The sequence below is a fragment of the Mustela nivalis genome (assembly GCF_964662115.1).
Source record: "Mustela nivalis genome assembly, chromosome: 3".
In the NCBI taxonomy this organism is placed as follows: Eukaryota; Metazoa; Chordata; class Mammalia; order Carnivora; family Mustelidae; genus Mustela; species Mustela nivalis.
Window position 1 is genome coordinate 150,501,197 of NC_139022.1, and position 16,054 is coordinate 150,517,250.

Genomic DNA, 16,054 nt, shown 5'->3' on the forward strand with positions numbered 1-16,054 from the left:
GAATTTGCCTGGAATATTATAGGCATTACATGCCCATTTTAAACATGAATTGGCAAAAGAGTGCTTAAACAGGCACTGTAGGGGCCCCTGGGTGGCTCAGTGGGTGAAAGCCTCTGCCTTCGGCTCAGGTCATGATCTCAGGGTCCTGGGATCGAGCCCCACGTCGGGCTCTCTGCTCAGTGGAGAGTCCGCTTCCTCCTCTCTCTCTGCCTGCCTCTCTGCCTACTTGTGATCTCTGTCTGTCAAATAAATAAATAAAATTTAAAAAAAAAAAGAATCACTGTAGATTCAGAAACTAAGTCCTTTACTGTCTCGAGCATCCTCAAGACTTAACATAATTACCAATGGTGATGTATGAAGCAAAACACAAAACAAAAACAAAAACAAAAAAGGCCTGACTTCAAGTTGTTCATAGCCCTTTTCGCCTCTCACTCTTGTAATTTTCATTGTTCTGATTCTTTCTAAATTTGATGGCTCTTTATTTCATCTTAATTTAGAAATTTACTCTATCGGTTGGTTCTTGGTACCATGAGGACTCAGCATAGGTTATAAACAGGGTGTTACAAAGCCCTCAGCTCTCTGTGCAGATTTCAGTTTGTGTTTGCAAACTTTTCTTTCGATTGAAGAAATGCAAATGTAAAATGAATTGTTCTCTCCGGTGTTGGTTGGGACCATTAACTATGGAAGAAGTCAATCATGAGAGGCAAGGGCAGGGAACTTCTCTCTTCTGGGTCTCCACCACCTCAGGGGACTATAAACTGATCCCAAAGGCTCTTCCGGCTCTCTAAGTCTGGGTACTCCTGCCATCTGCTGGATGACTTGTGAACTACCGCCATCTGCCGGTGGGTAGGTCTCCTTTCTCCTGAGGAGCAATGGTTGATCATTCCCCCATGTCTATGATCCTTTCGACATTTGGCCTTCGGAATCCCTTTACGACCGGATGACCAGGACTAGTGATGGAAGCAACATTGCACTAGGCCAGAAGAGACATACATTTATATCTTTAAATATGGTAGACACTGGGGTTTGAGTAAGACGGCAGTGCTGATCAGGGTTTCCTGCCAGATCTCTAGCTCACCACACGGGTGGGAATGAGATGCTGGAAACAAAAACTCCAGTATGAGACCTGAGCTTCAAGGAGGATGATTTTTTTTTTCTTTTGAAAAATAGTTTTGTCTTAAAAGTGTGTGTGAACATTGTGCTTTACTATGTACATTACCTATCAACATACTCACTAATAGTTAGAACAGGTGAGTCTTAGGGCTCAGAAGCCATCCTTGTCTGCACATACAAGTCCATCTATCAGTATATATAAGGAAAGGATAACAGTCTTGACCTGATCTGCCATATCGAGATATCAGAAGAGGAAATAGAAACATGGCCAAGCTGAAAGCTAAGTAAAGGCATTATTGGGAGGCCCATCTTTGTATATAATAGTGAAATAATCTAAGTGTCCATCAATAAAGAATTAAATCACATGGTAGAGCTTCCCAATGGAATACACCATGGTTATTAAAATCAATGATGTAGATCTTTATTCGCTGGTACTTAAAGATGTGCATAGCATTTTGTTACACAGAAAAATTATATGCACCATGACCTCAGCACTGGATTCAGAAAAATCCTGCAAGATCACACATCACTATGTAAATAGTTGCTATGCCTGCGTGCTGAGATTAGATGGAATTTTTCATTTGGATTTTTTTTTTTTACATTTTTAATGTTGTTTGAGTGTTTTTTCTAATAATAGGTATGGGTTGCTTTTTCTATTTCAATACAACAAAAAAAGCTATGATTGCAGTGGTTTCCCTGGTTGGTCTCACGGCTCTTACTCTGGCCCTTTTCACGTACCAGTAAGAGTTCTGTCATTGAAACCTAAGGTCTTTTCATCCCTCTGGCCAAGCCCCCAACCCTCAGTCTCCCCACTCCCTTCCAGTAAAAGCAATGTCAAATGGCCTCCAAGGTCCTAATCGACCGTTACCCATGACTTCCCCCATCTCCCCTCATTACCTCATCTCCTTACAGGCATCTCCCCAAACACCCCTAATCCATTCACACAGGCCTCCTTGTTCTCTGAACATCCCAGGATGCTCTTGCATCAGGGGCTCTGAATTTGTCTAGAACACTCTTCTCCCAGGTGGATTGATGGATAGATTAGATAGATGATAGGTGGACAGATAGATCAATTGATAAATCAATTGATTTATTGGCCAGGTACATATATCCAGAAAATTCACCCCATTTTTCTCACTCAAATATCACCTTCTCAGGAAGGTTTCTCTGACTGCCCATCCCCTTGACTGCTCTGCATTTCATCATAGCCCTTATCCCATCTGACATACTATCTACATTTTTTTAATTGATCTGTTCATTGTCTGTCTGCCTTAACTAAAACATAAGTTCTGCAAGGTCAGGGACTCTTTTTGTCTGTTTTGTTCACCGCTGAATCCCCAGCACCTGAAACAGTGCTGGCCTAAGTATTTAGGGCAGTGGGTACTAAGTATTTGTTTGAAGGAGCAAATCGGTATATTGTAAAATAACTTAGAAGAACTGATTCTTTAGGAAAAAGGAATCCCACACACTTTAGGAATCAAGCTGAAAATAAGGTTATCACCGAACTGCACTCTTATCCAGGACCTGTAGCTAAGTGACCTTGAGAAGACTGTTGAGTCATTCTGGACCTCAGTTTCCTCATCTGCAAAACGAGAAATCAGTCCTTCCCCACTCTGAGCTTATAAACTTTCAACCAACAAAAGTTTGGCTGTGAAACCCGACTATCTCCTCTGTTCAAGGCAAAAGTTAAAAAGGCAAAGATGAATGAGATAAGGTTCCTGCTCTGAATAAGAGTAAAAGGCAAAAACATAATCTATATTATTGAAATCCATGTAAGGGCACAATCTCTTCCTATATGAGATGATACTATTATGTAATCCTTTTGGTAGATTTTTTTCATCTGTCCCCCAGCATCTTCCTCTCTTCCTCCCCACTCTGCCCTGGGCCCTGGAAGGCTGACCTGTCAGGCCACCAGCTGTGATGTGACCATCTGGAAAGTTCGAGGATGGGGGAGAGAAGTCAGCGTCTCTGTTCTCCAACCTCCATCCCAGACGTTGTCACAGGACACACGGCTGAAGGTCACAGCTCTTGCTTGATGGCTCTCCTGGTCTGCCTCCAGGTTCTGACAATTGTTTGCCTCTGCTTTCCTTGCAAAAGGGTCCTTCACTAAACTCACTTCGAATGGAACAACTGTGTCTCTGTTTCCTGCTGGGGCCTGTTGACATGGGAGATCATTAGAGAAGTCAACTTTCCTTCCACAGCTGCTTCTTACTTTCACATTTGTTTGGTATCTGCTTGTACCATCAGACGCGATCCATCAGACCCAGCCAGCACGCACCGGGTCCCTCCTCTGTGTCTGTCCCTGCATCCAGCTGATTTTATGGACTTCCTCTCCCAAGGGAGAACATCAGTGACTCGGGGATTTCAAAGGTAAGAGACAATCCTGGTGGAGAATTGTGTAAAACCAAGAAGTGCTCCACAGGAAATAGGGAAAGTTTAACCATGAAATAAGGAATACAATAGAAAGAACAAAATGGGTCATAAGGACACAGAAGGAAACAAAAGGAAAAGTAATGAAGAATATTTGCGTATTACTTCCATATTTGAATGCTTCAAAATCCATCGAGACAGAGCTCAATACAGAGTAGCCCACTGCTCATAGTGTGGCCAGAGTAGCAGCTGACCTAAACAAGAACGTCACAAGCAACTCTTCTTTGGAAAATTCTATTTTCTTCTCATTTGTTTTAGTCTCTCCTCCTTAGTGAGCCAGAGGGGGTAAAACATCCACGTAGTGATTCTGAGCAAACGTATGGAACTGCAAACATATGGAACAGAGGCCTCAGAAGAACGATGACAAGGTAGCAGGTATTTAAACAGCAAAGTGAATCATTCCCTTTAGAACCAATAAAGCTGTGTCCATGAGCACCCCTCAGATTTACAGGCATCGAAGCATTAGCAAATCAATGGAGCGATTACCACTGAGGGCACCTGAAGGGAAAATCTAGTTCCGAATTATGTTTATGCACAAACTGCCCACTTAAAATGCAGATTTATCTAGGCTATGAGGGAAACAAATGATTTGTTCTTCCTCCCGGTCCCTCTCTCCCTCTTACATTCTAAAGATTTATGCATACAAGAAGCTCACCAATTTATAGGCCGAACTCAAGCTCCGGGAGTAGCACCCAGCTGAACAAACTTCCTCAGCTTTCTTGTTCTCCCTGGACAGCAGCACCGACCTGCCCAAATGCACCTAGGTGGCGGGCTCTCTGGGGCTCTTATCTGTTTCAGAATTTTTATATGAAAATTAAAATGAAATTTCATGGGGAAATTCAATTTCCATCAAGGAGACAATTTCATTAGTATGCATTAATGGATTCTTTCCAAGTTTGACAAAATTGCTACCTACTAGAGTCCCCAAATTTCCTGGACAGTCTCCTAAAATCTGGGGGGGAGGGACCCCAGTAATACATACCACAGAAGTCAGCAAACTATGGCCCTCCAGCCAAATCTGTTTTTATACTGATGAAAGAAATTTCTAGGCCCAAGATGGGGTCATTTCTGCCAGGGTTAGCACATCAGCAAACAGTGACCTAGGTATCTTCTGAGTCCCTTGTAAATGCCCCTTCTTGACTAGAAACATGGTATGTTCAGGAGGACAAGCTTGAACAACCAAGCCAGCTCTGAGTTCTATGCTTATCTCCTTCCTGATTGATTTTCTATTTTTCCTTTCCTGCTGTTCATTCTTTATCCTTCAGAAGCTTCTTGCCTCCCACCCCATTCTGCAGCTTTCTGGAGCCTGGAGAAGAGAGACTGCTCAATTCGCGAAGTGTTAAATACAGTTTGCTTATATCACCTAAATCATTTTCTTTAATCCTTTTAATAGTACACAAGTTATGTGGTTTTTCCTTTCTTAAATGGCTGAAAAAAGGGTTGAAAAAATATTTTGTCACACAGGAAACTGATATGAAATTCAATTTCCCATGCCCACTGATAAAGTTTTATTGGAACACAACCACACACGTTTTTTATTGTCTATGGTTGCTTTCACACTACAACAGCAAAAGTGAACTCAGAAATCCCAAAATATTTACTACCTTGCCCTTTACAGAAAAATCTGCTGACCCCTGTCTAAGTAAATGGCTAACTTTGGGTAGGTTAAAAACAAGCAAATAAGAGGGAAAGGTACAGTATTATAACTATGAGGTCTTTTTCTCTCTCTCTTCTTGCCTGAATTCAGGATGTGCTTGAGTGGTGAGAGAGATGAAATTTTGTTAGCAAAGTTCATTGTGCCTTGCAGTTTTCATTATCTGATGTCTTTTAAATCTGCAATCTTTTAAAACCAACCAACCAACCAACCAACCAACCAACCAACCAACCAAATCCATCTTAATGATTCTATTTGACCTAACTCTTGTAGTCTCTTCTATTCTTCCACTCTGTCAGGACAGTTTTTGTCCCTGAACCTTTGTTTCTGAGTTCTGACATTCTAATGCCCTCAAGTCCCAGAAGCAGAACTCAGGGTATGGAATCATAAAGGAAAAGTGAGAGTCCAGTGAGCCATCCCCTGGTCAGTTACACGTTCAGTAATTATGCATGGAAGAAACACTTACCAACATCTCCTTCATCTTGAAATGTGGGTAGATGTCATAATCTCTGTTTCACACATGTTCCCTCAAAATGGTCTTTGGACATAGGAAATATTATCCAACCCCGACATTATTGTACCCATTTTAGAGATGAGGACACTGAGGCCCAGAGAGTTTCAGTGACATTCCTGAGTTCTTACAGCAAGGTGATAAGAGAACAGTTCTGGCACTCAGATCCAGACATGCCTAACAGATTCTGTTAGATGTTTAGATGGAGATTCTGCTTTATCTAAAGGTACAGTATTTGGGGGCAGTGAGGAACTTTCAAGGGTTGGTGAGGATTTTTCATAGGCACTGACCAAAAGAGGCAGTAGGCTGTACATAGAAGTCACGGGTATTTGGGGAGAAGCTGCTTCCAGACCCCTCCTGTCTGCCTCCTACCCATCCCTGGTGCCCACCACTACCTTCTGTCTCTACTCGCTTCCCCTCTATTCACTGTTGGAGCTAATTCAAGGCATTGCTACCAAATAGGAGCCCTTACTAGTGACTGGGGATAAAGGAAATCTGTTTTGTGGCTAGGTATGGGACAATATGTTCTGAGGAACCCCAGTATGCTAAGCAGGTCTCTGGGGAGACAGGCAATGAAAGACAAGGGTTCAAATCTCAGAGCAACACTGGGCACAATCAGGTTCACTTGCAGACATTTGTATGGTGAGGGTATAAACAGATACACAGCCAACACCAGCAGCAATGTCCTAGTGGGCAGGAAGGTAGAGACCAGAAAAGGGGGAGGCGGGGGGGGGGGGTGGAAAGGGAACGTCATAAAACCAGGTCTACTCTAGAAATTTGATTGATTTGGGCCAGGTGGGTTGTTTCAGTTCAGAGGAAAAGAGTGTTTCTCCAAGTACTGTAGTAAATGGAGGGTGGAGGGTTGGGGGGAACGTGTGGCGAAAACCAGACCCATACTGGACATCTCACACCTTCCTAGCAATCTCTGAAGGTCTAAGACCATAATTAGATAACCTAAAACCAAAGGAAAAATGCACTCAAATTTAGCATAGAAATGTTAAACCTTATTCTAATGATCGAGAAAGAACACAGGAGTAAACATGGGTTTGGTCAGGAAATGTCTCTCCCTTCCTCACCCCCTATTAGGAACTTGTGCACTTTTGATCACTGGACTCTCTCTCAAAGGCTTCTTTTCCATCCTTTAGTGTCTTGAACGTAATCCCCCAGATTTTTCTCTCTTTCTTCCCCCTCCCCCTCTTCCCTCCCTCCCTCTACTCTACTTTTTCTTTTCTGTGACACATTGCAATTCTGGAGTTTGACTTTTCCTGTGAACCTTGCCATAATGGGGAAACCTGGTGGGTTTCTAGACTCCCTTTCTCCTCCATCTGCTCTTGAATTCCCCAGACAGTGGCGGTAGAAAGTTTCCAGCCTCCAAAGTAGCACCTACTTGGTACAGGGTGTTGGGGACACAACCTTGAGCAAGGCATTCCAAGTCCACTACGAAGCTTATCCTAGAGGAGAGATGCAGAGACCACAGTGGCTTCCGGCAGTGAAAGTGCTCTGGGGAAATTACAGCAGGAATGGGGCTGAGGTGAAGAAGGGTGCAGGGAAGCCTGTCTGAGGAAGGGACAGCTGAGCTAGAGGGGTGCGAGCAGCAGTCAGGAAAAGGTCTGGGAGAGAGAGTTCCAGGCAGAGGAAACAGTAGGTACAAAAGCCTCGAGGCAGGAAAGAACAAAATGGCGTTTCTGAGGAACAAAACAGAACCTTCCCCTGGGACAGCCCCGATAATACTAAGTGCATGGCAGTGAAGAACTTACTGGTTCTTTCTCTGACTAAATAACGAAGATAGAACATGAGAAAATTAAGTGGCCGAGGGTGGTCGGACCAAATTCCAATTCCAGCAAAGGTTATGTAACCCTCCAGTTGGCCGACCATGTGAGTTCCCTTTCATTCCCTTTCATCTGTCTTTGGGAAAACAAAAGAAAAAATTAGGCTTTTGACTTCTACCATTTCCATTATCCCCAGTTTGTGCCCTCTTTTACTCTTTCTATCCTTCTCAACCCAGCTAAGCCTGGATCCCAGCCAATAAGTGGCCACCAGATGGGGCCAACACGTGTCCTACAAAGTTACAAAGTCACACGTGTGTGCCTGTGTCCTTGAGGCGCCATAGAGCCCCCTGCTTTGACCGGGTATTTTCTGAGATAAATCTCAGGGGAAAAGCACACCACCAAGCAATAAGGCAAATGATAATGCTGTTGGTATTTCTTTCTTGAATAAAAAAAAAAAAAAAAATGAGCAGGATGGGGTAAGGAGTGGCAGACCGTGACCTTGTGTTTGCCTTTCCTCAGGGGAACAGAAGAGGCCCTGATATGTATGGAAGGTCACCAAGGAGAGGATGGACGTAAATACAGGGGAGCGTCACTGTTACTCAAGGTCACCAAAAATGATTCTATTTCTCGTTAGAGTCCCTGGATCCTGAAACATCTTGGTATTTTCTCCCCATTCTACTTGTAACTTGGTAGAGCTGAGATAAGATGGGGAAGTTGGGCCCACGGGGCACCACGTCAGAGAAGCCATCACACCTTTGCTCTTCCTCACTCCGGGTGAGCACCAGGGAAGGAGAACACTGGGCCCCGGCTTTCGCTGACCACACACACTAGCAACTGAGAGCCACCAAGGGCCCCTCTGAGCAGTGATGGGGCTAACAGGGTCTGACATTAACAGGTCAGGGGAAGTCAAAGCCCTGTCAGTAGAGCTGAGATGGTATGTCTCCATAGGAAAGGAGGTGGGTGCAGGCCTAATGGAAGCCACAGAGGGGCCCAGCCCATGGTGGCATCCAGAGTGGGGTCTCAAGGGTTCCTGGTGGGCACTCTCCACCTTGGTGGTCAGCGCGAACATTCTGTTCTGAAGTTCACCACTGAGGAAGCAGAGAAGGTTCTACATACACCAAGAAAACACCCCCGTGAGAAGGACCCTGAGGTAAGGAGGAGGAGGAGGGGCGATGAGGAGTGGGGACTCTCCAACAGGCACATATACGGGTCTCACAAATCCCTTCAAGGTGGCCTTCAAAATATTTCACCACTGGCTTGGGTTCTAACCGAAGAGAAGGGCTGCCGGCTGTCAATGCTGACGATTCTCAGTGGATTTCAGGCCTGCCTGTATGTTTTATTCCCATTTTTGTATGTACCGTATACCTCACAAGTTAAAAAAAAAAATTCTATAGTTTTGTTCTGTACTGGCAAACGTCCTTATTCCATAGATGCCCCAAGAACTATTTCTTGTACTTTTTTAATTGCTGACCCTGCTGTGCTCATGCTACTTTGCAGTAGAAAAGTAAGAACCTCCTTTGATTTGAATCTGGCTCAGGGAAGTGGCTTTGCAGTCAGCTAAGCTTGAGTTCAAATCCTGCCTTTCAATGACTATTCTTGGCAAAATATGGAATCTTTCAAAGACTTGATTTTTAAAAATGTATAAGGGGTACTTTGCTATGGTGAGCGCTGTGACCTGTGTAAGACCGCTGAATCACAGACCTGTGCCCCTGAAACAGAGTACATTATATGTTAATTAAAACTCCAGCACAGCGATTCTGTGAGAATCAACATCGAGCGGCAGCTGAGTGGCTTAGTCGGTGAAATGCTGACTCTTGGTTTGGCTCAGGTCACGATCCTGGAGTTGTGCGATCAAGCCCCGCATCAGGCTCGTCACTCAAGCCTCTCCCCCCGCCGCGCCCCCCCACCCTCTCTGCACGTTTTCTTTTGCTCTGTCAAATAAGTAAATAAATTTAAAAAACCAAAAGAATTAGCATGGAATTTCCTAAGTAATGTGCTCATTCAGACAAGTGCTCATTGGTAATTAGGTTATTTTATATATGGGTTTGGGAAACTAATAATATAAGCTAATAGCAAAATAAGAAGTGGGAATGTGGCAGAATACAGGGTTTTCTAAAATATTTGAAGCAATCATGAGGAAAAAACTCCCAACTGAAATACGACTTATGGTATTTCATGCCTTCCTGAAACCAACCCTCTAATCAATTCTGTTTAATTTTCTTTATTTCAGAATATTTCATAGTTGAGAGTTCTCACTGAATCAGCCCCCACCCCGACCCATAATTACTTTGCAATGATACAGTCTTAGTTCACACAGGAGACCAATCGGAATGTAACGTTATGTATCTGTGAAGCAATTTCACAAGCCTTCCCACTTCATTCACAAAGCTGCCACCCACCCGGGGGAAATAAGCATCAGAAACTGTAAGCCCAGACCAGTGTTTCCTTTTTTTTTTTTTTTTAAGATTTTATTTATTTATTTGAGAGAGAGAAAGTAGGCAGAAAGGCAGGCAGAGAGAGGGGGGTAGGCAGGCTCCTGCTGAGCAGGGAGCCCAATGCAAGGCTCAATCCCAGGACCCTGAGATCACGACTTGAGCTGAAGGCAGAGGCTTAACCCACTCAGCCACCCAGGTGCCCCGTCTTTAAAAGAAAAAAAAAGCTTAAGAGGCACCCCAACCTCTGTCCTCTTCTGGGACTGCATGCAGCCTCCACACCCACACCCAGGACCAGCACAAGTGGTCACATCTTGTCCTTCTGTCTCCTTGTCTATGTGGAGAAGGACATATAGGAAAGCACAGAGGAAAAGAGCATGGGGCAGCTCACGAGACAGGAGCGAGGAACTGGACACTGGGGAACAGCACAGAGAACACAGAGCACCTGCTCGCCCTTGACGCAGAAAGACAGACTGCACGTGTTGAAACATAGATCCCGGGGCCTGCTCCAGCCACAGCTGCCCCCATTTTGGCCACACACTCCAAAGCTGAACCAAAGATGATAGCAAGGATCTCATTCAGCAAGAGTGAAAGGAGACCCGTCCTGGATTTGAAATAGAATTGTTAACATTTTTTCTGGAACGAAGGCCCTCTATCCCTTGTCATATAACTGGGGAAGTTTTAGCTTCTAAATCCTAAAGAAGAAGGAGCATGAAACAATTGCTGGGTAATGACAGTTACTGTGTATATATGAGTGTATGAGTGTATGAGTGTGTGTGTGTGTGTGTGTGTGTGCGCACGCGTGTGTGTACCTATGTGTGTGGGGTGGCCTCGCCAAGCCCCATGACCCCCAACAATTCAACTTGAAGGAAGAAGCCCTGAAATTCAAGGTTAGAGTACAGGTTTTTTGTTTTTGTTTTTGTTGTTTTGTTTTCAGAAAAGCCAAAATTGCTAGGACTTGGGGAACGTGGTGAATCTGAATCCCTGGAAACAGCCATGGCCTTGGCCATGAGCCATGCGGATGCCGTGTAAGGATGGTGAGGAGCTTACTGAGACTGACTAACCAGTATAAACAGGGCTCTGTGCTGGCCAGTAGAAAGCAACTGGCAGGGTTAGGTAGGCTTCTTTTCTTTTTGTTTAATTTAAAATCAATTTAATTAACATACAGCGTATTATTATTTTCAGGGGTAGAATTTAGTGATTCATCAGTTACATATAATGCCCAGTGCCCCCTCCATCACGTGCCCTCCTTAATGCCCATCACCCAGTAACCCCTTTACCCCACGCCCTCCCCTCCAGCAACCCTCAGTTTATTTCTTATGATTAAGAGTCTCTTATGGTTCATCTCCCTCTCTGATTTCACGTCATGAAACAACAGATGTTGGCCAGAGGCAGAGAAAGGAACCCTCTTACATTGTTAGTAGAATTGTAAACTGGTACAGTCACTCTGGAAAACAGTATGGAGGCTCCTCAAAATTTTAAAAAATAGAGCTCCCCTATATATAGACCCAGCAATTGCACTGCTAGATATTATTCAGAAGATACAAACATACTGATGTGAAGGGGCACCTGTACCCCAATGTTTATGCAAATGTCCACAATAGCCAAAATATGGAAAGAGCCCAGATGTCCATAGACAGATGAGTGGATAAAGAAGATGTGGCACATATAGTATATACTAGAATAGAATACTACACAGCCATAGAAAAGAATGAATATTGCCATTTGCAACAACTAGAGAGAATTATGCTAAGTGAAATAAGTCAGGCAGAAAAAGACAAACAGCATGATTTCACTCATATGTGGAATTTAAGAAACAAAACAGATGAACATAGGGAAAGGGAAAGCAAACCAAATGAAGGTCGGCTTCTTTTCTGAGAGTTCCTCTCTAGGTAAGGGGACCTGAAGTAGCAGCAGGGATCTTTAGACATAGGAACTGGACGGAATTTATTGTTAAGACTAAAAGATTACAGAGTTTTCCAACAAAACAATGCCAACATTCCAGTTCTCAGACCTCCCCACCACAGTGCTCTAAGTGTCCGTCACCGTGCCCCCATTTCCAAAACACAAATATTCTAAGCCAGGGTTGACCAGGTGGTCTAAGCAGTCAACATGTGGTTCTTACCTGAATCCTGCAGGAACTTCTTCAACCCCAGATCATAATCAGAATCTGAATTTTTACAAAATCCCTGGGTGATATGACAGCCGGTGGCCCAAGCTTCCTCGAGTCCTCCCCAGGGAGGCATTATGACAAACAGGAACCTTTGCCACAGGACGACCCCCAGCTACACGCCAGCGCACCAGTGACTTCAATTCTCCCTATCATTCCACGGGACTGATTTAACTTAAGTGTCCTTGGTTATGGAGATGAATGCTAGCCCCGAGGAGTCTGAGAGCATTATTTTTTTTTTTTTCTCCAGATGAACCCATTTTCTCAAAAGATGCAAAGGCCAGGCGGTAGGGGGAGGCCACACATCATCTTGGTATGTGGTTTGCTCTGTAATTGTGAAAGAACGCTGACCTTGGACTCCCCAAGGACGAGGCAGAAATAAACCTTCTGCTGACCTCCTGTACATAGAAACAGCCTGTGTCCCTGTGGAGAGCCTTGAACTTCCAAAGTGCTGGGAAAAGCACAGCAGGAAAAGTTGAAGATAACCTCAGGGCGGGCTGTCCCTCTGCAAGGGCCTAAGAGACCCCAGGCAGGCGGGTCCTCACCAGGCAACCTCAGCAAAGCAGCTACATCTGTCCTCCCAAAGAGGCAAGGTACTCACAGAAGGTCCTGATGGTGTCGCTGGGCTGGCTGCGGGGGCCGCGGCCGTGGGCGTTCACAGCCCTCACTGCGAACTGATAGCTGGTATCCGGATCCAGGCCCTTGATAACCATGGAGTCCATCTGGATCTGCTCTTGGATTAAGGTCCAACTCGTATCCAAATCTGGCCTTTATTGATTATAAAAACAAAACAAGAAGCAGTAATTCAGGAGGAGCAAAAGGGAAACCATGTAAACTGACCACATTCGGACTTTAGCAGCAAGTTAACTCTCCTATCTAAAAGTCATCTTGATTTTAAATCATAGGTCCTAATTATTAGGTCCCTGCCAATAAAAGCAAGTACATCATTTGTAGGGTCAGTTTAAAGCACGGTTTCAAGATCATCTGTTTTTCCTCAGCATGGGCTTGACTATGGTGAAAAGATCCGCACACGGGAGTTCATTCTCAAGGACTTTTGCCTTCCAGATGTTTCATAAACAAGCCTTCCTCTAACCGTCCCCATTCCCAGGGGTCAGGAGGGCACAGATTCCATCTATTCACAATCTGTGCACAAAGTAAACAAATGCAAGTTTTATAGGGTGACTAATTGCATGAGCTTCCACGGGAAAACCCAAGAAGATGGGTCACGGCCATTCTTGCACTTAATGAAATTGGACAACTGTGCCAATTCACTGAATTTTCATACGTTCTTCTAAAAACCCAACGGAGAATGCAAACCCTCGCCTAGGGCTCCCCCCTGGCGGGCAATCAGCAGAGGGTAAGGGGTACAAACCCTGTGGTCAAAGAAAGCCACTCAAATCCTGCCTCTCCTACTTACCAGCTGCTACTGAACTTCTCTAAGTAATGAAAGTACTTATCCAAGAAGACTGTCAAGAAGACTAAATAAACCTATATCCTCAGCAGAGTGCCTGGCATCATGTGGCAAACACTTGGCGTATTTTGGCCATTATTTAGGGGATTTACCCACATCACCGAGCGAGTAGACCACCCCAGGTCACCTGCTTATTCCTCTATACCTGTGTGCACCAGTACGGTGCCCCTAGCCCCAGGGTGAGTAAGCCCGTGAAATACAGTTCATCTGAACGAGTGAGATGGGCCACGAGTGTAATGCATACCTTGGATTTCAAAGGAAGAAAAAGAATGTAAAATATCTTACTGATCACACATTGTGAGGATAATATTTCAGATTCAGAGGGTTAAAACATATGTTATTAAAATTAATTTCACTTTTTTCTTATTGTCTCTTCAATGCCACTATTAGAAAACTTCCGATTTCACATAAGGTCTGTATTAAATTTCTACTGGATAGCGCTGCTCTATAGGGCAGTATCCCAGCAGGGAGAAGAGCACCTCAGGTAATAAGAACTCCAGAATGAAACTTGGGGGCTGCGTGAGTGGCTCAGTCAGTTAAGCTTCTGCCTTTGGCTCAGGTCATGGTCCCAGGGTCCTGGTATCAAGCCCCACATCGGGCTCTTTGTTCAGGAAGAAGCCTGTTTTTCCCTCTCCCTCTGCTTGAGCTCACTCCCCCCCCCCCGTCAAATAAATAAATAAATAAATTCAAAAAATAAAAGAAAAGAAAGGAACTTGGGAATGATGGTACATGGCTGTGGGATGGTCTCAAGGGTCTAATCGAGCGGGTGTTTTGTGACCACAGCTAAGAACAGCTACATTTGTCAAGTGCTTGTAAAGAACCAATCTTGTTCATGTATCTATGCAGGAGATACTAATATTAAACACCTCTCTCTTCTTTTTACAGAAGAAACTGAGGCATTAAATGAATAAGTAACCTGCCCCAGTTCACACAGCTGATAAATGGTGAGGCCAACACCATTTACCCTTGATCCTTGATACTGGATGAAAACTTGGGGCTGGTGCAGCCACTCTGGAAAACAGCATGGAGGTTCCTCAAAAAGTTAAAAAGAGAGCTACACTATGATCCAGCAATTGCACTACTGGGTATTTACCCCAAAGATACAAATGTAGTGATTCAAAAGGGCATGTGCACCCCAGTGTTTATAGCAGCAATGTCCACAATAGCCAAACTGTGAAAAGAGCTGAGATGTCCATTGACAGATGAATGGATAAAGAAGATGTAAGATATACACACATATACACACACACATGCACATATTATATATACATATATATGATGGAATGTATATGATATATATCATATATAGATATATGATTATATCGTATGTCAATCATATGACATGATATATATCATATAACATATGATATGATATATATGATGGACTATTACAAGGCCATCAAAAAATGAAATCTTGCCACTTGCAACAATGTGGATGGAATTAGAGGGCATTATGTTAAGTGAAATAAGTCAATCCGAGAAAGACAATTATCATATGATCTCACTGATATGAGGAATTTGAGAAACAAGACAGAGGATTATAGCGGAAAGAAGGGAAAATGAAATGACAAAACCAGAGAGAAAGACAAACCATAAGAGACTCCGGGAACAAAATGAGGGTTGCTAGAGGAGAGGGGGTGGGAGGGCTGGGGTCGCGGGGTGACGGACACTGGGGAGGGTATGTGCTATGGGGAGCCCTGTGAATTTTAAGACTGATGAATCACAGACCTGTTCCCCTGAAACAAATAATACATTATATGTTAATTAAAAAAAAAAAAAAAGAAAAAGAAAACTTGGGGCAATCGTGGTTGGGCAGGCTATTCTCCATCCTTTAGCTTGCTTCCTGAGCAGTTCTCAGTTTTTCCATTGTTAAATGCCTCTGTTCACAGATATTTAGGGGAGAGCAGAAAGCAAAAAGAGTGATGCTTATCCTTCATGAACAACTTATCAGGCAAGGAATAGAGCCTTATTTTGCTGAAAGGAGATGCCTGGATGACCCATGGATTTCTCGAATATGTGCTTGCCTCATCTCTCACTGGCAGGAATTAAAAGCCAAATGGAGTCCTTAAGCCCCATCAAAGAAGTTTCCTCAAGCTCACCACACAAACAAGGAGTCTGTGGGGCCCATGTCCCATAAGAATTCATCTGTTTGGAGAAGCAGCGGTCATGGGGCATGCTCACTGGAGGAAGCAGGGCTCATTTCTCTTTCTTGATATCCTTTCCCCAAAGATGGACTTCTTGTATAAACTAACTTGGTCATCAAAGAGAAAATCTCAGTGAGCGGACGGAAGCACATTTACAAATCCAAATTAGAACAAAATCACATCACAGAGGAAAGCCACCAGGGATACCTAAAAGTTGACAGAAAAGATGTGATCTTTAGCTAAAACATTCCTGTTCTTTGCTAAGCTTTCCGGTGGCATTTATAGGGGAAATGACATGTGCCTGCTCTCAGAATGTGCTACTGTTTACCCAGGATGACCTGCAAATATCTGCTACAATCT

General features: G+C 43.9%; 1 protein-coding gene across 2 annotated transcripts in view; it reads right to left on the reverse strand.

Moving 5' to 3' along the window:
- EGFLAM (EGF like, fibronectin type III and laminin G domains) overlaps positions 1-16,054 on the reverse strand; it is a 182,007-nt gene that overhangs the window by 67,523 nt on the left and 98,430 nt on the right. For both annotated transcript variants that reach the window (XM_082723444.1, XM_082723443.1), the window contains exon 7: positions 12,681-12,847. In XM_082723444.1, the coding sequence (XP_082579570.1) occupies positions 12,681-12,847 (167 nt within the window). The remainder of the gene's footprint in view (positions 1-12,680; positions 12,848-16,054) is intronic.